Genomic DNA, 22,410 nt, shown 5'->3' with positions numbered 1-22,410 from the left:
CAATGATTAGGTTATGCTAAATATGAATATTTTATTGTCAAAAACCATACACATAACATAAAGACTTCCAAATATAAATTAAACCACAATAACCATTTATATGTACAAAATTATTTTCCATTAACATTTATCCCGTCCCCCTCTCTCTCCCACTTTACTTCCTGTCTACTCACTGTCCTATCATAATAAAGGCAAAAACGCCACAAATAAATCTTTTAAAAAATATATATATTCATTCCCAAAATGGGAATAAAACTACAGTGAAATCAAATTTACCCACAAATTCTCTCTGTGGCTTTCCTACTTGGTTTTTCTAACCTGGTATTGTTTATTTCGTATAAATTTCTGTAACAAATCCTATAGCATTCTGTTAAAACCATTAACATGTCTCCACAATGAATAATATCTGTAAATAATAAAAATACTTCATATTACCATCACAATAATTCATAAAACAGCATCTTGACATACTCAGGGGACTTGCGTGATGTGTTTGAGTCCTTGCCTGTGGTTTAAGGAGGTGGGGTGGATCAAAACTGATAAAACACTCTAACAGAAAATACAGTTACCTTTTAGCATAGCCTTCATCGTTGGTTGATTTAAAATGAAAAACAAAAAGACAAAAATGAGCACAATGTACCACTGTAAACCAGTTAATATTTCATTCCCTTAATAACCTTGAATGTGTCATTTTTGCAAGTGCAGTTAAGCTACTTTTCTTAAAATATGAGGCCCATAATCAATTACTTTTACCGTCCATCCATACCCCTTTAAAAATCTTGATGCATTATATCTTTTCCCATTTAATTTACATCATCTAAGGATTCCTAGCTTTCTAAAAAATCTAAATCAAAACTGATTTAGAGGCAAATAGTGCACCTTCAAAAAGTGTTTTCTCACAATTAAACAGAGCAGCAACGACGTGAACCTTTTTCATCCAAAACAATAATTTGTCCAAAAACTCCCCATTATTTTTTATCTATATGAACAGCCAAAACACCTTATATCAAACTATTTGAATGAACAAAATATAAGAGGAAAGAATTTGAGCAACACCGCTCATTCGCAATCCATACACTTTCAAGGTGTGCAGGCCAAATGTGAAAAGAATTAAACAAACCCCCATGAAATTAAAAAAACACAAAAAAAACAAGTAAAACAAGTTTTGCTCCTTTTCAAGTTCACTATCAGAGGCCCAGAAGCCCTGACTTTGAATTTAACGTGTCCTTGGTTGTTGATGTGATCTGATGTAGGGTGGTAGTGGATTATAGAGAGGTTTCCAGACTGTGCAGTGGGCTTCCAGGAGTAGGAGAAAGGATAGTTTTGGCTATATCTTTGTGCTGATGGAAGCCCCTGTTGTCAGATGCATTGTTGTTCTGATTAGGGGATAAAACTGGAGGCAGTGGGGAAGGAGTCTTGTTTCGTTTAGTAGGTGCATCATCCTCAGGGTCTGTGTCATCGATGAGAGGGATGGCTGGTTCTGAATCCTCAATACGGAACTCTGGGTGGCTCATGAAATTGTGAATGGAGCTGCGAGACTCTGGCGTCTCCAGGCCTTCGTAAGGAGACGTGGATTCCCGGAAAGCATTAACCACACGGATCTGAAGAAAAAGCACCAAAACCAATCAGAGGTTAGTATAGCATTCTACCATTTAGAATTTTTGTTGAAATTATAGTTTAGCATGCACTCATTCATATTTTTATAATGGATTTTATATTTTAAGATTGACAAACTGGGTCTGGGACAAAATCTATACATTTAAAACATAAAAAAAGCAAAAGGTAAGACAAAAAGACACTTTTAATGTCACCTTAGCTTGTCATGTGCTAGTCCTAAAATGGTCCTAAGCAACTAGCTCCCGCGGACCAGCTTAGGACCAGCACATGACCAGCTTAAACCAGCTCATGACCAGCACATGACCAGCTTAAACCAGCTCATGACCAGCACATGACCAGCTTAAACCAGCTCATGACCAGCACATGACCAGCTTAAACCAGCTCATGACCAGCACATGACCAGCTTAAACCAGCAGCCATGCTTCAAAACATACCTAACCAGCATATGCTGGATTTTTCAACGGGGTTGTTTTCTTTGCACACAAAAAGTATTCTCGTAGCTTTGTAAAATTACGGTTGAACACCTGATGTCACATGGACTATTTCAGGGGTTCCCTTTGGCAATATACACTATATTGCCAAAAGTATTGGGTCACCCCCTTCTAATGAACAGGTTTGACTACTTTAGTAAATTCCATGAGTACAAATCTTAATGTTTAAGCATATAACAATATTCTAGGGAACTCATCACCAAACACCAATGATTTGTTTGATTTGAAACTGTGGCAACAAAGATGGAAGCATAATTCACATATTTAAAAACTGTATTTCCATCTCTGTTGCAACAGTTTTGAAAGTGTCTAAAATGACTGTACCATATACAAATCATTGGTGTTTGGTGATGAGTTTTTGGCTCAAGGTCTGCATTTAAAATCACACCAGAGGTGTTCAGCTGAGATTAGGACTTTGCTTTATGCAGACCAGTCAAGTTCTTCCACACTGACTGAACCAATCAGTTCTTTTTGAACCTTGTCTTATACACAGAAGCACTGTCATGTTAGACTAGAAAAGGGTCCTGTCCAAACTGTTGCAATAAAATTAGAAGCACACAATTCCCTAGAATATTGTTATATGCTTAAACATTAAGATTTGTACTCATGGAAATTACTAAAGTACTCAAACCTGTTCATTAGAAGGGGGTGACCCAATACTTTTGGCAATATAGTGTATATATATATATGCATGTTATACTAATAATATTACAAGTTTTAGAAATGCACATTGGACTGTAGCTTGAGTTGAGAATAGCAGGAGCTTTGGGTGTGCGGATCTGGCCGATTTGCACTGAGATGCAGCACATTTAGCCAACAATCGGCCCGATTACGGACCATAAGGGTTGGTGTGATTTTGGCTGAGATATGGGCATGCATCCCCGGACTAGTTTAGGTTGAGTGCTGGGGGTCTCCGTTTACAATGTGGTAAATAATATGTAGCAGTGACACTTAAACATAATATCTTTTACCTGCCCATGTTATGTTATTTGTAGTGTATTTTTTATTTTAATTCCTATTAATATATTTTCCTTTTATCCAACATTCTCTTTTTTTTTTTACTACATTTGGAAATTAATGATTTAATTCATATAATGAAACAAGCTTAAAGTGGTTAAGGGAACTTCAACATTATTTTTGCTATACGAGTTTCAAGAGAAGTGCACTAGCTGAATAGCTTTGACATCTAATGACAAAACCTGACAGGCCTTTTGTGCTGCTAATTTCTAGAAGACCAGAAGAACTTGCTACCCTGGTGAGTAAACATTTGATAATCTAACATATAATATAATTTTAATAAACCGTTCTGCACATATAATATCAAAGTAATGTTTATTTGTAATGAAGCTATAATTGTGAGTATGCTGACATAGTGCTAGAGTTTAGCTCCAAACATAATAAAACACACCTGATCCAGCCAATCAAGATCTTCAGGATTACTAGAAACTTCCAAGCAGGTGTGAGTTGGAGCTGGTTGGAGCTAAACTCTGCAGAGCTGCAGCCCTCCAGGAATTGAGTTTGACACCACTGGTCTATAGTATTGCGACTGATCTTTCTTTTTTTTTTTTTTTTTTTTTTAGTCAGTGCAAAGAAATGCAAGTACTGGAAGTGCATCAGATGGAGAGATTGAAAAGTTAATCAAAAGATGGCTGCTTACTTTTGACAGAGATGGTGGAAGAAAAGCAATGCAAACAAATTCTTCCAAAGGTATGTTCCAAATGTTAACATTTACCAGAGTTACCATTCATGTTATCAATATAAGATTGTCTGAGTAACCATACGTGTCGTTGTCTCTTCCCCTTTTTGTCTCTCCGTCTGTCAATCAGTCCCTCTTTTAGGGTATGCTTACTTGAGGAAGCTCCTGGAGTTTTTTTTCCAAAATAAATTCTAATATCACTCATATTTTCATTGTGTAATTTTTTATACTTGGGGAAAAGGAGCACATATGGATGTTATGGGGTAGTTGGTGGGGATGCCATGAAAAGAAATGGTGTAAGGGCCAAACCCTTAATCTTTGTAAAGGTGACATATTTAGTTGACATGCATAAGTACATGTAGGCTTAACAAGGACACTGTAAAATATATATTTTATTTTAGTTAGAAGTAGATGCCATCTTAAGGATTTTAAGGTAACAATGTAATTTTGTGGAAAAACGAATTATTCAAAGCTCTGGTTTTATGTAAAAACTGGAAGGAGTCTTTAATACACATATTTTAGAAGTTGTAATTCTGTATGAATAAGTGTAAGTATACTCGTGGTCAGTACCCAGACTTGGGCCAGTACTGGCTAAGTGTTTAATTTCTCATCAGCGTGATTGTAGCCCAATGCCGGTGGTGTCGACTCAGTTTTAGTACCCAGACTCGGGTCAGTACCGGCTAAGTGTTTAAATTCTTGTCGGCGTGATTGTGGCCCAATGCCACCAGTTTTGGCAGCCGGACTCAGGCCAGTGTATTTGGGCCGATTCTGGGGCATCATTCTTCCCATATCTATGTCGAATCTGGCAACCGCAGCCGGGCCGAGTTATTTCTTCTGGCGTGCCAGATCTGGGCCATTATCGGGCCAAACCGTTTTGGCTACCTGGTTATTTATCATGCACAACAGAATGCTAATGCTTATAAGTTCGGCAGATTGGTAGTGGCACCAGCGCAACCTCTAACTAAATTTTATGTCACCGGCAGAAAAAAAAGGTTGCAAAATATCAATTTAGTCGCAGTCTGGAGCCCTGGTAGACTACTGTCAATTACATTTTTATTTAATTTATTTAATTGCCTTATCTTGGCATTGTAAGCATATGATTTAAATACATTTTTATATAAAATTATTAGTGGAACATTTTATATATCTTTATTTGAACTCAAAGCATATCAGCTCCCACGCCCCCCTCCTGTGAACCCCAGGTTGGGAACCACTGGACTATTTTACCGATGTCCTTGCTAACTTTCTGTGCGTTGATCGTGGTAATATCCTTGCTGTCTATAGAGGGTCAGAGAGCTCTCAGATTCCATCAAAAATATCTTATTTTGTGTTCTGAAAATGAAGGTCTTACGGGTTTGGAATGACATGAGGGTGAGTAATTAATGACAGAATTTTCATTTTTGTGTGAACTAACCCTTTAAGGCATGAAATAAAAGAAACCTCATTTAGTACCTGTGTCTGAATTCTGTTGAGACCCCTGCACCACAGAACCTGCCCCCTTCTCAGCTCCATTTCAGCATGGTCGATTTCATCCAGGTCTTCCATATCCTCCAGCTCATCTTCAGGGATCTCCTCCTTCTGAGTGCCATGACCTGCTGTCATCAAGAACTTCAGGCGACTTGTGGGAACGGTGGAAATCAACTGTGGGTTGGAGGTGAGGAAAACAATACATCACCCAGTGCATAATTTTAAAAATCATCAGCATTTAAAATGCTTTTCAAGGCCTACCTGCCCCCAGAGAAGAGAGCCAAAGCCAAGGAAGACACACCACAGCCACTGCTCAACAGAGAGACCTACACAGCTAAAAGGCTTCCCTCCAAACTGCACGATTAGGATCTAAAAAACAAAACCATGTTGGCATTCAGAACAATTATTGATAATTGACACAGGCTTATAGAGATTACAATGTGACGTACCTGGATTACAAAGGTCGCGAATACGATGGAGCAGAAGATCATGTTATTGAAGATGCCCTCAAAAACATTTCTCTCACCGTGGATCTTTCGAGCATTAATTTCGTTAAAGAGCTGCAGCATCACAAATGTGTTAAAGACGATGGTGTAGTGCTCTGAAGGAGGGGCGTGAAGAGGAGCGTTCCTGCCGCTGTCAATGTCAAAGATCTGCTCACCTGTAAAAAAATTAGATCAGAGATATAATAGTCGGTGTACTCAGATTGGATGCTCTAAATCCGGGTTACACAACAAGTTACAATACTAATTTCTATATCAAATTCTTCACTTTCAAACATTCAAAACTTAATGCTTTAAATAGTTTAAATGCTTGAGTTTTAATTTTGGCAGAATACTGCTAAAACCCACAAAAATGTTGGAAATTAGGCGAATGTGTAAATAAAGTGAACCTAGCGCACGTTGCGTTTATCAACTTGCAATTCCCTCACAAACCCCCAGGGGTTCGAAAACCACCATTTGGTAAAACCTGCTCTAGATATTTTGGGTGGTACTTACCGGCAAACAAAAGTGTGAAGATGATGGTTAGCTGATAAATACCATGTCCGAGGATGTTCTTCATCATGGTGCGGGAAATAAGAGGCTTGTTACGGCCGTACGGTTTGCGCATCAGTAAAGCCTCAGTGGGAGGCTCTGTCGCCAGTGCTAGTGATGCAAATGTGTCCATAATTAAATTCACCCACAGCATCTGTACAGCTTTGAGAGGGGAATCCTGTGTGAAGAGTTGGACAAAGCAAAAAGTTTAATAGAAAGAACGTGGTGGCAAGGAGGACAGGAGAAAGTGGAAGCAGAAGTCTGACCTGTGTGATACAGGCTCCAGTAAACGCCACAATGACAGCCACTATATTGACTGTCAGCTGAAACTGGAGGAACTTTGAGATACTGTCATAGACGTTCCTCCCCCACATCACTGCCTTCACAATGCTGCTGAAGTTATCGTCTGTCAGGATAATGTCTGATGCCTCTTTGGCCACATCTGTACCAGCAATGCCCTAAAAAGACAGGTCAAGACATGTCACTGTCAAATTTCATTAACTTTCATTTTCCAAGCATGGTCATGCTTATTACTACAGGTAATATGTGATAGAAAACAAGGCATTGAGAGATTCTGCAAGTACTAGACTAAATTTCAAAACTCACAACTTTTAAAACTGTTTTATTCTAGTGAAATTTTCTTCTTAAAGACGATATGCTATCAGTATGTTGTTAAAGGGTAAATTCATCCAAAAATGAAAATTCTGTCACTAATTACTCACCCTTATGTCATTCCAAACCAGTAAGACCTTCATTCATCTTTGGAACTCAAAGTAAGATCCATGAGCTTTCTGACCGTGCATAGACAGCAATGCAACTGACACGTTCAAGGCCCAGAAAGGTAGTAAGGACATTGTTAAAATAGTCCATTAGACAGCAGTGGTTCAACTGTAATTCTGTCAGGACCAATATCGTCAAAATGATTAACACTTAGCATACAGTTTGGTTTGGCGGTATGGTTCCGTTCTGGGCAAAAACTCCCTGCCCATCCATGCAGCCTGTCATGAATGAGCAGGGAGAGCAGCAATAATAACCCCCAAGGGTAAAAAGAACAAATCAGATATCATTAATGTACTTAATGATATTTAAGTTTGACACATTTTTGTCTGATTCAACAAGGAATATCAGAAAGCCAAGTCCTGACTGTGGCAAAAGGAGGAGTTGGGGATGGAGGAGGGTAATTTGCTCCTGAGCAAGCAAAAAAGCTGCTCAATAATACTGAATAGAGCTTATATAGGAATGCCGTGATAGGTGTCGTATTCCTATAGGTAACTGTGATCAGCTGAGAGTCAGCCATCTGCTATACACGCTATACACTTAATTTTTATGAAGCTATCAGAATATTTACAAAAATATTCAAAAATAACGATCTTACTTAACAATTTCTTCTCTTCCGTGTCAGTCTTCGATGAGCGTTCAGGAGAGTACCGTGATGCATTGCGTCATGATGGTATTCTCGTGAATGCGCGACAAAGACTTTTTAACTCTTTGCGCACAAGAAGTATTCTCGTAAAAAATCTTAATTTATGTTTTCGAAGATGAACAAAGATCTTACGGGTTTGGAACGATATGAGGGTGAGTAATTAATGACATTTTTGGGTGAATTATTACTTTAAACTGCAGTACATTACAAACCCACTGAAATCACTGTGCTTTTAACCATCACATCCTCATTTTCATTCCTGTCAAAAATTAAATATGCCACTACCCTGACCAAGATCTATTCAGATTAAATTTGCTACTTGGATTAAAACATAGCTAGATTCTTTCATCTTTAATTTGTTCAGTATTCAGTATTAATTTGCATATGTTAGGTCTGTTATAGCGATGTGCTAGTAAATTCTGAAAAAAAAGTCCTACCATTGCAAATCCAACGTCAGCTTTTTTTAGCGCAGGGCCATCATTGGTTCCGTCTCCAGTGACAGCAACTACTTGTCTCTGTTCTACGATGGTGCTATCAATTATACCTTAAAGAGACAGCAAAACAATTTATTTGCAGCCAGACTGCAACATTCACCACAATTTTAACAACTGTCCTGTTTAAATCTCATTACCTTTGACTAACGTATGCTTATCAGTTGGAGATGATCTCGCAAGTACACGCAGTTTGGGCCAGATCTTGTCCAGGCGCTCTTGCTCAATCTGAAAATATGATGAGGCCTTAACATCAACCTCTCCTTCGAATAAAAACTGATACATTTTTTATTTTGACCCCCTCACCTCTCCGAGTTCATTGCGTATCCGTCTGTTGAACTCTTTGCCTTCAAGGCACAGGAAGTCATCACCCATATGTAGAATGCCGCACTTGGTTGCAATAGCTCGAGCGGTGTTAATGTTATCCCCTGTGACCATGCGCACAGTGATGCCTGCTCGCTGGCACATCTTAATAGCATCGGGGACCTGTGGCGATTATACCACCCGGGGTTAGGTGTCAACAACACATGCTGACTTACAGTAATGAGCACCTCAGCAAGTCTTTGCTTTGTTTTCACTGTCAAATGCATATTTTCCATGTTAAGTGGAGGGAATAGTAGGGTTATTAATGGTCAAGTGAGCAGTTACCTCTGGCCGAACAGGATCCTCAATGCCCACCACACAAATGCAGGTAAGTCCAGTCAATATATCTGCCTCATTATCCCAATCAGGCTCCCCGTCTGAAACCGGGAAGTCCCTGTAGGCAAGGCAGATGGTCCTCAAACCCTCAGAGGCCATGGGCTCAATCACCTGTTTCACCATGTCATCCCGATCAATGGGCCTGAAGACTTTGGCTTCACCATTGGCTGACAGGACTTTACAGCACCTGGGGAAATGTTAAATATTATGAAAGTATTATAACTTTTTGAAAAGTTAATGATACAAGTATGTAGTCTCACTTCATATTTAAACGTTGAACCATGCAGATTTCACATTGGGTTCAAGTTTTCATGTCAATTTGTCGCGATGACCAACACAAAGGCGCTTGGTTTGAAAATGACATCTGTGTGAATTGTTCTTCATGCATCACTATTATTATTGAGAGAGGACAAAGGACTTCTTTGTCAGCAAAATTTTGCTAATGTAACAGCATCTTTAGTGTTTTCAAACATTTAAATGGTCTATTTTTCCGGGAAAACTGGACTAAAATGACTCAACCTGAACTAAAAAGATGTTTTTGACCAATGAAATGATCTACTGAATGAGAACATCTCTCGCCATCATAAAACCACCTGTATTATTATTATCTAGGAAATAACAAATCACCTGAAAATCGTTATCATCTGAAATATTAAATGTGCACTTACTTCTTCAGGAGGATTTCTGACGCTCCTTTGCTGAACATACGGTAACTTCCATCTGGATTTTTAAGGACTGTGCTCATGGATTTCCTCACTGAGTTGAAGGTGTATACTTTGTACAGTTTTTCCTCAGGATATTCATTGCGAATGGCTTGGTAATCTTTTCGTAAATCAATGGTAAACCCTAGCAAGGCACATTCAGTTTTGTTCCCAACTTGACGGGGCAAACCGCCCTCTTTCTCAGCAGGCTAGACAGAAAAAAGGCATTTATAAAAATCATGGAACCAAGTCTAATCTTACAAAAAAGAGAGCAAAAATCACAAAATAACTAAAGTTTTAATGCAGTGTGCCCCAAAAATCTGAAACCACATTGATTTATCTTTAAATAAATAATATCTTATATACATTTTTTTTAAATAAATAAATATCTTTAAACAAACATGAATTGAACTTTGAAATAAAGACAAGTTATAACATAAATTAAATAACTTAAAAACAGCATGATATATTAAAAATAATTTTTTTAAATGAAATATATGACCATATTATATTAAATCTGTTGTACTAATTTGTGATGTGACATATTTTACAGAAACTTGTGGGGTTCATGCAACTTGTGTTGATGCTATTAAATTGAAATGAAGACAACACTGTAAAAAATAAAAAAGTAAAAAACTGTGAAAATGCTACAGTAAAAACCTGTTAAATGGTTAACGGTAAATTCCTGTAAAATTTACAGGGAAAACTGTAAACTGACGCTTCCAGAATTCCCTGCGTTGCATTTAAAATTTTGTTTGAATTTGATGTTTTTTTTTTTAAATAACTGTTTCTTCTTAGTTTTTTCTTATCAGTTATGTTTATTAGGGTTGTATGTTACTTCTAATGTTGTTAAATTAATGTCTATAGCATATTTCAGTTTAATGAGTCTCACCATGATGGTGTTTAGTGTTTGCGTAAATCACACTGTGCAACTTCTATGTTATTATCTAAAAACTGCTTGTGATGGGCTTTGGTTCATCATGTGACTCTCACATCACCACCTGCATTTGGTGGTTATCAATGTATTTCAAAGGTACAAAACAGATTTCAGTACTTTAATAGGTTGTAATGTTAACATTATATCAGTTAAAGAAATTACGGTATTTAACTGTAAATTGAAGTTAAAACCTAAAATGTTGTCACCGTATTTTTTATGGTAGAATTCCGGCAACCACAGCTGCCAGTTTTTTACTGTAAATTTTATGGAATTTCTTTTACAGTGAAGTTAATTCATATTAATTCTTTACTCAAATTTTTATTCTGATAATATCATTTGTCATTTAACAAATATGCAAATTAGAAGCATTTTCTCTTGTTTTTGGACCCTGTGTATATTTTAAAGTACATTCAAAATATAGTTTCTTACCATTATTCTTGAAGTATATGCACTGTTAACACTAATGCCTGTGATGAGAAGATTCATGATGTTGCCAGGAATCAGATCAGGTTCCGGAACCTTCTTGTAGTGTCTATCTCCAATGTTCACCTGAACCACTGTCATTCTGTTCATGGTTAGGGTGCCTGTTTTATCAGAGCAAATTGCAGTGGCATTTCCCATCGTCTCGCAAGCGTCCAGATGTCTCACCAGGTTGTTGTCCTTCATCATTTTCTATAGAGAATGACATTGATGATTTTACTACAGTTGTAACTTTTGTATGCACAAATATGTCATGAGACTTCTGCAAAGGACAGACCACATACTTTCACAGAATACGCCAATGAGATGGTGACAGCAAGGGGTAAACCCTCAGGCACGGCAACAACCAGCACAGTGACGCCGATGATGAAGAACTTGACAAAGAACTGGATGTAGATAGGGGTGCAGTCTTTAATCCAGGGAAGCCCCTGGATCCAGAAAGTGTCCACCAAAAAGAGCACTACAAGAATGATAACTGTGATGGCTGACATGAAGAGCCCTGGGGAAAAAATACACATGAACATCACATAATCACTTAAAAGCCTCTCTTTGAGTTTTGATACAAGGACAAACACATGAATCAGTTCTGAACACTGTAAAAAGCTTTTTTTCTTTCTTTTTTTTACCTGCTTTTCCAATTTGTACAGCTAGTTTGGTGAGCTTCCCTTGAAGTACTGATTTCTCTTTCTTTGGAATCTTTTTTTTTTTTGGCTCTTCTTCTGTTCCATCATCACTGTTAAGGGGCTCCATCTCCACTGTGCCTCCATCCTTCTCTGAATGAGAGTGACGTTAAAATAAATCTAATTTAAATGTACTTATAATCTGTTTTATAAATGTTGTACTGGCTGTGCATGTATCAAACTTCCAAAAATGGTTTGCCATGTAACATAAAATGCTTTTAAATTAGCTGGTTTTATTTACATCACAATATGATTTAATACTACCGAATCAACCCAGTTTCATTATGATATATAAAAATTACAATATAGCTTCTTAATGTAACTACTGCATGTTCATTTTTTAAAGTGCAATATTAAGTTTTTCAACATTGATGATAATGCTTTTTGGGTCATGGACTTTGAAGACTAGAGTAATGGCTGCTAAAAATTCAACTTTCCATCACAGAAATAAATAATAAAAAAATATATTAAAATAGAAAATGTATTTAAATTGTAATAATATTTCACAATATTACTGTTCTTACTGTATTTATAAAATAAATGCAGGCTTTGTGAGCATAAGAGACTTTCAAAAACATTTCAAAAACCTCTTACTGACCCCAAACTTAATTTGAACGATAGTGTATTGCATTCTGATGTTCATTTGGGCAATATGAATTTGAATTTTGCTTGCAACATTTCTGACAGCCCAATATTTGCCAGTATGTGTCTGCCTGTATGTGTTTGTATGTGGACAAGAGGAAAAAGCAGAGCTGTAAAGCCAAAGGCCCTAATCTTCTTACTGCTAATCAGCATGAAAAGAGTGAAGAGCACAGTTAGCATATGTTCACAGGACATTCTCACAACGTGTACACTCAATACATAAGGAAAGAAAGGCACACAATCCGTGCCAAAAGAGCAACTACTGAATAAACTATGTCACTGACTGCTATTTCCTGTGATGTTCCTGCAGTGGTTCTCAACTAGTTTTGTCGTACAAAAGTAACAAAAATGACCTTAATATCAATCATTGAAATTTGTTAATAATAAACTCCATAGACCCATCAATGTACAAAATTACATAGGCTGAACAGGGAAAATGTTCAATTTGGTTGAATTTAGATGGTTTTGTTGAAACCAATGATTAAAAAACAAAAACAAGAACATGAACACAAACTCATATTTAAAGCAGTCTGATTCATATTTTGTGATAAATTGCATAGTTTTATTCATGTTTTCTGATAATGAGAGCATGTCATCTGCCTGATTTGATTATATTTATCCAAGTGACATGAATTAGAACCAAAACACTGTATTGGTCCAAGTTTGATTATTTGCAATTAGCATGGCTTTTGCCCATCAGAATAGACCTGTGACCCATTTTTACATCACAACCCACCAGTTGAGAACCACCGATCTAAAGGAAATGCTATGACATACAGTTACAGCATATGTGTGAATACAAACCTTTCTTTTTATCTGTTGCATCTGGCTTTTTGGCTGCTGAAAATTGAGATGGATTAATCAGATATTTGTGATCTCTATAGATACAAGTAATTTGGAAATTACTGGCATCCTAGTCATGTAGGTTTAAAATGATGCATCTAGTCCCTGGCTCAAGCATTTCAAATAGCTTATTTAATAATAGTTAAATTTTTGGGGGAAACCTAAACTTGGTTAGAACAGAATAGATACTTAAGTTGTTATTTTGGAAATGCGTTTCAGACACCCATCTTATTAAGGAACATACTTTTCTTTTTTTCTTTTTTCTCCTTCTTCTTCCTCTCTTTTTCTTTCTTTTTCTCTTCTTTCTCCCGCATTTTCTCTTCTTTCTCCCTCTTTTTCCTCTCCCTCTCTTCTTTTTTCTCCTCATCGTCATCTTCATCATCATCATCTCCGCCTCCGAGGAGAGTGAAAATGATTCCTGTCTGAGAGTTCACCCCCACTGCTGTGACCAGCATTTTTCCAGAGCCCTCCATCACATGTGTGCCTGAGTAAACAGGAAAAATGGGCATGTAACCAGGTATTGTATGTAAGTGCTGCAATTGCAAAACTGCATCAGTCTTGAAATTTTGATTGTTACCATTATTGTTACTTAAAAAAGCAGAGCAAAACCTGAAAGAAGCATAGGGTCCTTGTCCACAGTTTTTTTGACATGGTCCGACTCTCCAGTGAGGGAGCTCTCGTCAATTTTTATATCGTTGCTTTGGATTAGTACACCGTCAGCAGGAAGGAGGTCACCTGCAAGCACAAAGCAAAGGACAGATGGTGTCGTCTGAGACACAACTGACAGATGTTTGCATCGCAAGCCAAGAGAGGTTTTTAATCGGGCACGGTAAATGCCAAGCAAAATAACAAGAAACAAACAGACTAATGAAAAAAGAAACTGTATTTTAACATTGTTTTTTAAAAGAGTAGCTAAGCCAAAAAAGATCATTTTGTCATTCACTCACTTTGAGGTCTTTCCAAACATGTACGTTGTATTTTCCCATTAATTTTTTTCTTATCTTCACACAGCTCTTTTCCATACAACAACAGTTTATTCCATGGCTGTCAAGCTCCAAAAAGAAAAAAAAAAGAAAAAACTAAAAGGAGTTTATTTCTTGACTTGCCATGAATCTTTAATCGCACACATTCATATGCAGAATTTAAAAAATGGTTGTAAATAAAAAGATTATTTGAGTAAGTCTTTCTACTTTAAAATTTCATGTTTAATTGACTGTGTTACTTGCTTTCTTTGTAATTCTTTTGAAAACTGAAAATTCAAAAAGTGAAAGTAAATCCTGCACCATTTGTTTGTCCATTTTTGAAGCTTGACAGATGAGGTCATCATAAACTGTCACTCAATGGCAAAAGCTGCATAACAATTCATTAAAAATTTCTATCGAGTTTAAAGCAATATGTAAGCATTTTTCTTAAGGCAGCGGCTATTTAGCAATTAGATGCTATTTACACTCAGTGCAAATAGCATATTTTCTTAGCAATAGATACTATTTACACCAAGTGAAAATAGCAGTATTTTTTAACAATATGCTATTTACAATAAGTGCAAATAGCTATAGATTCTATTTACACTATGTTAAAATAGCAAGATTTTCTGCTATTTATACTACTTATTGCAAATAGTGGCAATTATCTGCACCTCAGTATTGTAGTACATTATAAAACATTACGCAAAAATAACGTATTGAGTGTAAATTATAGTTTTAATTCAAATTATTAAATGGATGCCACCTTATTGGGACAATAAAGCCCTCCCTACACCTACCCTATCCCTACCAAATACTTTTATTTTCAACTTTTTGATAATTTCCTTAATTTTTATTGAAAATAAATGCCTTTCCGATGCGATATGAGATTTGAAAAGGGAGAAAAAAAGTTTGGTAAAAGGCGGGCTCGAACTCTAACCCAATCACACGTTGGTGGGCGGAGTTAGTGTAAATAGCCTTTGCCAACAAGGCGGGCTATTTGCACTTAGTGTAAATAGACACTCCGTTTTCTTAATTGTCCAATATATTAAAAACAGTAAATCTTAAGGGAGAAGGGAGATAATTTTACCATATTTTATTTGTGCAATGTCTCCAACCACAATCTCGGTCACAGGAATCTGAATGACTTGACCAGCTCGGAGCACGGTGAACTTCTGCTCTTGTTCAATGCGGCTCTGCAGCCCACGGAATTGCTTTTCTTTGCTCCAGTCATTAAAGGCTGTGACAAGAACCACACAGATGACAGACAAGAGGATGGCAGCACCCTCAATCCAGCCCGCCTCTGCCTCACCCTCGTCCTCAACTCCTCCAGCCGCCCTACCACAGTCTGCATGAGAAAGTCACTGTAAGAAATAGCTACTACGGCAACTTGTATGTACAAGATTATATATATATATATATATATATATATATATATATATATATACACACTACAGTTTAAAAGTTTGGGGTCAGATAGATTCTTTTAAACTTTTCATTCAACAAAGAATTCTGAAAAGGTTTCCACAAAAATATTAAGCAGCAGAACTGTTGTCAACATTGATAATAATAAGAAATGTTTTTGAGCAGCAAATCAGCATATAAGAATGATTTCTGAATGGTCATGTGACACTGAAGACTGGAGTAATGATGCTAAAAATTCAGCTTTAACATCACATGAATAAATTACATACAAAACAGTAATTTTAAATGGCAATAATATTTTACAATAGTTTTGCTTTTACTGTATTTTTCAAATCAAATGAATGCAGCCTTGGTGAGCATAAGAGACTTTCTTCAAAAACATTAAAAAATCTTTCCAACCCCAAACATTTGAACAATATGCTTGAGTCTAAAATGTTAATAGGTTATTTGAGGTACATTATAAGCAGGGTATAAATTTAGGAAGGAAGTGAAGGACTGTGCAATTTCAAACACAAAATAACATGATTTTACTGCTAAATGTACAGCAGGGCTCAGGTAAAAGTATTTCTGAACTTAATTTTTTTTTTTCTAAAAACAGAGGCCCTGGTGAGCTGAATACATAATAGCACTACGTCACCTTCAGGGCATGCTACAATTTCAAATTCATTGTTATTCAACAGCACCACTGAGCAAGAGAAACAGGCATATTATTCATAGTGAGCTTAAAAGCCCTATGATACTCACGTTCTCTCTCGACATCAGGAGGTTTATAGAAGGAAAGGCCTAAGGATATTATGGCTGCAACTTCCAAAATAATTAGAGTCACATCCTGCAATGCTTCCCACACTAGCTGAAGGAATGTTTTTGGCTTTTTAGGAGGTATAAAATTCTTTCCAAATTCTTCTTTTCTTCTTGCAATGTCATCAGAATGACCACTTAACCCTAAACAGAGAGAAAGAGTATAGAGAATAAACATTTAAATATTTGGTGTAGAAATCATTTTCACATTTTCATTTTTCAGTTTATCGAATTATGATTACATAAAAATTTTGAGTATAGATTATAAAAATATGAAGATTACTGTCATAAAACTTCCTTTTGCATTTTTCCAATTTCAAAATAGCTTGCTGTTCTGGTTGTAAAAATATTATACCATTTTTATTACACTAAAAATAAGATACAGTCAAGATAGCACAATTTAACACCTCTGGATTGTACAAAGATTTCTGATGGGTATCTCAAAATAATTATTTATGAATTACATTTGAATTATGAATTACATTTAGACGAGCTAAACATCCTTATGACATCTATATGTACTCAGTTTGCAATTTAAAAACACAGAGAAAACATACTGATGATTTAACATATCCAAAAAATGACGGATGAATCAAGTTGAGTGAAAAAGTCAATTCTCAAACTTGTTCTAGCTATATTTTAAATGCTTGAGAAATTAATTGGATTTGGAGATGGGTTTTACTTTGTTTTGTTTTTCATTTTAAATATAATGGATTCCAAACAATACCAAGATTTCCACTCCCTACGCAAGCAAGAGCACAGCCTGAACACTAACACAGTGTAATCCTCTCTTCCTTCCCTTGCTCAATTACAAAACGCTAGTCTTCTGCCCCCTCAAAGGTTTACCCACTGTTGGCAAGGGCAAAAATGAATGTAAACCCCATGCAGCAGAGCAGCGGCCAGTGAGATTAACGTGAAGCGGAGCAATGAAGAGCCTGCCTCGGTTTAAGGTGAGTGGGATTACATGAGGTAAATTGATCGGGTCCCACCTGTCACAACTACAACTGTCTGTTATGGCTCATGACAGAGCTAAATATGCCAGTGCAGAGCAGTAAGCCAATGCACATCGAACTGGAAAATATAGATGGATGACAAGGTAAATAGGACCTAAATAACAATAATCAAGGTAAGATTTTAACAAGAGATGGGACTCTTTCATAACAAATTGTGTATTTATAACACACATAAAAATCTTAAATGAAAGAATCACAAGAGGAGAGTGTAAACATACTTCGCTGGAATTATCAAGGGAAACATAAGCTGATCATGGTGTTAGACAAATGATTGGAGTTGAGCTTGCTGAAATAATATGAAGACAGATTGGTCTAAACTAGAAGCACAGTAGGAGATGAATAAATAGGTAAAATGAGCAAAAAGAGGGACTGTAAAATCCAAGACCTCACTTTAATAATCTGGACAAGAAAGGCAAAAATGTCCAGTGGTTAAACATCTTTTGTCAGCTGATTGACACATAACAAATGATGTACTGTAATAAACCTTTTAAAATACTGGTCATATTATTCATTGTAGCTTTCATTCTTAACCAGGGCACTTGGAATGATTCAGAAAAGCATATACAACAGAAATAATAACTAAAATTATTAGGGCTGTCAATAGTTTAAAATAACTTTAACATCTCATAATAAATTAACAAAATCATTAATGCTTTGATTTTAATAATGCATTAGTTAAAATAACCACTGACTATTTTATTTGAAGTATTTTTCATTGTTAACTATTGTAAACAAATGGAATTTATTTAAAAGTGACTTTAATGAAAATGCTAAATGATATACTGTAAGACATGAGTTAGACTTCAATACTGTCAAATAAAATAAATTGAATATATCCAGGTAAACTCTATTTGCTTGATGAAAATCCTTCATAATATGGTCAAAAATAGACATGCTATCAGATTAGCAACTGACTGCATAAAGTGGAACAACTTTCTCTTAAAAGATATGGTCTTTCAACTGGATCTCATTATATGCCTCATTATGTCATTATATGCTCCATTATTGCTCCACTGTCAAACGAGATTCTGAAGAGCTTTAATGCTAAAATATTGTCCTTGATGAAAGCTACAGTGTTTAAGGCTATAGGAAAAAGCACATGGAAAAAGATGTCTGAAACGTCTAATTGCTAATTAGTCATTTAGCTCACGCATTTATCTGAAGCGATTACGCTTCACTTGTTACAGAGACCGTCTTCCAGGAAGAGCCTGAGGTTAAGTGCTTGTTCAAGGCTGAAATGCTGAGAGGTCATGGATCAACCCCTGTGAAATTTGAACATACAACCTTTGCTCAGCTCAGATCTATATCCACCAGGCTAAACCAGCCTCAGCGTCATTAAACTGTTTGGTTAAATAAGACCAGAGACTCAGCAAAACTGAAAGTGATGATTATTTTCTAGGAACGCACAATATATCGGTACCATCTGGTAACTGGTCAATATTAGAGATTTTTGTAATTTATTGGTATCACTTAATATTGGATATTCAATTGTGCATGCTTATTTCCTCTATTTTTACATTTAGATTACCTTTATTGTCATCTAAGCTCACCTATGGGTAATGTTTAAAAGCACACAATTTTATACACTGTTAAATGTAATCTTAAGCAAATCTTAAAATGAATATACATTTTTAAACTGTATATTATAATGTTGTGGTGCCTAAATTCACTTTTAACATTTAAAATGTTAGTGTTTTATTTTTAATTTATTTAAATTTAAAATTGACCATTTATTGGTTAATACTAGTTCTAATCTTAAAAATTATCGACCTATCAGCCAAAATTTTATTTTTTAACTAAATACAGATTTTTTATCCATTTTTACCAAGTTTGGTGATAAAAGAACTGTGCATATTATAAATGTCTTTTAATGCATAAACATTAACATTGGTAGCAAATGAATGATTTACCATCTATTGGTGATGATTTTAACCTGGAACAGAGTCCCTGAGCATCTCCATAGCACTCCTGAATCCTTTGTAATCCATCTGTCCCTCTGAGTTCCATGAGTGATCGAAGTTCTTTGAGTGTGCAGCCAAAATCTCCATCATGATTGGCGTCTGCCTTGTACTTCGACCCACGGAATGAGTTTTTGGCCATAGTTCCGCTGAAGTGCACCAAAAAATGCAGGAGAAGTGGCTTCCCCTGAGGTAAGCAGTGACAATATCCAGACTTAATTTCTCAGGGATGCAAAAAGCAACTCTTTCTGATGACACACCGGATGTAATTCAAATGCCATTTCTATTTGATTTTCTGATGTATCTTCTCTCATCTTGGGTTGATTGGCGTCACAGAAGGTCAAATCTTCAGGTTTGCACAAAGTTACATCTAAAACAAAACAAAAGCAAGTTCATTGCATGCTCTATCATTCCCATGTCAGTTTATATGATCATTTAGCACATGAAGCCAAATAAAATGCGATTATTCGTGTACTGTCACAACTGCCAGATCAAGTGATACCACTGTCAATCAACAAAGGAAGTCGCATTCAAACCATATGCCACTGGTTAAAGATGATGTTGACAGGTATGCAAAGTGACAGTTGACTTTTGTAATGGCCTTTGAGCGGAAAGATCTGTTACGTCTGCGTCTGCTTAAAGAACGGAATGCTAAAATTAGTTCTGTTACATAAAACCGGCATTTCGTCAAGAAGAGAGACCTGCCAAAGTCAATAGACATGAATCAAAAGTTGTGCTCGAAAAACAGAGAGGGAAATAAGGTTTTAGAGGGTATTCAAAAGAAAGTGTAATTGAATGGGCAAATGTTATATTAGTATTATTTATATATTTCATAATAGTTATTAAATATATTATCAGTTATATTATCATCATTTTATTTTACTTTTGTCTTTTTAAATATTTGAATTATTTTTTTTTTAATTCCAGTGCTTCAAATGTATTCAGTAAATGCAGCATTTCTAATGGTCATTTAGTATAAGTTTTAGTTTTATAATTACCCTGGATTGAACAAATGAATAAACAATTTTCCCACACAATCAGCAATGAAATCTAGAATTTTTACAATTGTAAATTATGTTGAGATTCAAAGGCAGTGACATCTAAAGCCCTCTCAAAGTCATGGACAACAAAATATGTTTGTGTCATGTTGAATAAATTTGCATTTTTAAGACTTTAAATCACCTCTTATTTCTTTGGTCATTAAATGTTTGCTCACAGAACTATTGGAGTTTCACCTTTACCTTTTTATCTGCATACCAATTACAGAAGAAAACTTATAAGCTAAACAAAGGATTGAAATAATGATTTTACAGACGCACTAAACTAAAACACACCATGATAGTCGACCTACTTCAATTCATTACCATAAAACAGATAGAAAAGTACTTACAGATTTGTATTACATGTCCATTCCTGCAACAACGAGACAAATGCAACCCTTCGAACAGCAGAGTCAGGTGCTGCTTTCAGAGCCTGAGCAACTCGTCGTCACGTATAATTACTCCAAAAGACACAAAGTCTGTACTACAAAGTATCATGCCAAAAATTCTCCTTTACTACATAAAATTATTTGACCTTCAATGGACGGTCTTGAGGAGCAGTCTCCATTAGAGGAAATGGCTTGCTGAATGATTATCTCAGGAAAGCTTCTTGCTTAATCTAATTAGTCAATCTGTGGCAGTAGTGAGACACACAGCCACTGCTGCTGTAGGGAAGAGTATGCGCCGTTGAACACAGACAAACATATTTACTCATTCCTAGATAGTATACTCAGTTCATTCAGACTTCTGAGGGAACTAAGTGCAGCTGGATAAAGCCTGAGGCACAAGAGTTGATCTTCTGTAAAAGCTTTTATTTGGTACGTTTATTTGAATCACAAATACTTGTACCAGTAAAAGAGGAATTTTATAAATAATCGCAAGAATAAGGCTGAAAGAACAGCCGGAATGTCACTATTATAGAGGTTTTATGAACACGATCATTCATGTGAGGAACAAAGATTATCTTTTGATAAAGAATATCTACAAACAGCACCTTTTTCACTTATGTGCCATAGTAAATGCTCTGAAAAATAAACTGAATACAGAAAGAATTTGTGAACGTTGCTGAAAATCTATATTTACTCATGCTGTGAATGAGGAGTGCGAGTCACATTGTGATGCTGCATGATGCTCTGGAAGTCAAATGTGGAAACTTGCTGTCTAAATAAAGCGAATAAGTGAGAAATGTTAATGAATGAACATGCAGGAATAATTTGCCATTTTAAAGAACAAAATAAATATACACAGGACTTTCACTAATATGTCTAGTGTTTTATATTTTGCTATATGACAACAAACATTACGTAACACCTTACCAATATAGGCTGTTTTTTTTTCCAACAAATAACTTTAACTTCTTTTCACATAGGCCTAGCTCTATCATAATGCACTTTGTAGCTATAGAAGAATCCAGTAGTCACTGTCTCAGTTGGCTTGAAGTGTAGCACTGGCTCATGTAAAAATAAAGAATAATTAGTGCTTTAAAAGCTCACAAAATAAATTATTCAAAGTCTTTCAGTAGTTTTGAAGTATTTACCTTATTAAGTAGGCTAAGTTGATGTTTAAACAGTCTATGTTTGTCGCGCAACCCAAGTTTTTTTTTGCAGCCCTTGACAACGTGAGTTAGCTGCTAACCATCTTAAAAGTTTATCTCAAAATTTTAAACAAAAATACTAATGGTTATAAATATATATATGTGTGTGTAATGTGTAAACCTATAAGATAAATAGCTAATGATGTACATTTCATCGTTTAATCGTAAATAAAGCTTGAACAGCGAACTGTTGCTATGGTTACCACCTCCTGGCCGAACGCAACTTCTGCTCTTATTAGCATCTATGACTAGCTTGTAATGAAACTTCGTGGTTATCTAAATAAAAACTTGTATATACGTAGTAAGGTATATATAAAGCATGTTTTAAGACCCCATCAACCTCTTGTTTTGACTCCCCTTAATTAACTTAACTCCCTGACTACAATGTTGCTATATAATGCCATTCTACTGGTCTATTT

General features: G+C 35.9%; 1 protein-coding gene across 1 annotated transcript; it reads right to left on the bottom strand.

The window, feature by feature from the left end:
• Positions 1-8: 8 nt before the first annotated feature.
• On the bottom strand, positions 9-21,004 carry LOC306866533 (plasma membrane calcium-transporting ATPase 1-like). The gene is made up of 21 exons (XM_079411790.1): positions 20,748-21,004; positions 19,310-19,727; positions 16,333-16,530; positions 15,254-15,511; positions 13,811-13,936; positions 13,446-13,685; positions 13,163-13,198; positions 11,663-11,809; positions 11,321-11,535; positions 10,986-11,228; positions 9,587-9,828; positions 8,868-9,105; positions 8,526-8,705; positions 8,360-8,447; positions 8,166-8,272; positions 6,572-6,763; positions 6,270-6,483; positions 5,721-5,932; positions 5,533-5,640; positions 5,257-5,445; positions 9-1,601 (listed from the first exon to the last, which is right to left on the bottom strand). The coding sequence occupies exons 2-21, from the start codon at positions 19,497-19,499 to the stop codon at positions 1,266-1,268; spliced, it is 3,759 nt and encodes a 1,252-aa protein (XP_079267916.1). The 5' UTR covers positions 19,500-19,727; positions 20,748-21,004; the 3' UTR covers positions 9-1,265.
• Between the last annotated feature and the right edge of the window lie 1,406 nt (positions 21,005-22,410).

Source organism: Barbus barbus (genome assembly GCF_936440315.1).
Source record: "Barbus barbus genome assembly, chromosome: 48".
Classification (NCBI taxonomy): Eukaryota; Metazoa; Chordata; class Actinopteri; order Cypriniformes; family Cyprinidae; genus Barbus; species Barbus barbus.
Note: the sequence above shows the minus strand (reverse complement) of the source record. Positions and strands in the feature narration are given on the sequence as shown.

Excerpts from the sequence above, each read along its gene's own strand:
- LOC306866533 (XM_079411790.1), bottom strand. The coding sequence starts at position 19,499 with ATGGCCAAAAACTCATTCCGTGGGTCGAAGTACAAGGCAGACGCCAAT. Across the intron at positions 8,448-8,525 it reads TACGCAATGAACTCGGAGAG|ATTGAGCAAGAGCGCCTGGA; the intron begins GTGAGGGGGTCA and ends TCATATTTTCAG. Across the intron at positions 5,933-6,269 it reads CTTCACACTTTTGTTTGCCG|GTGAGCAGATCTTTGACATT; the intron begins GTAAGTACCACC and ends ATTTTTTTACAG.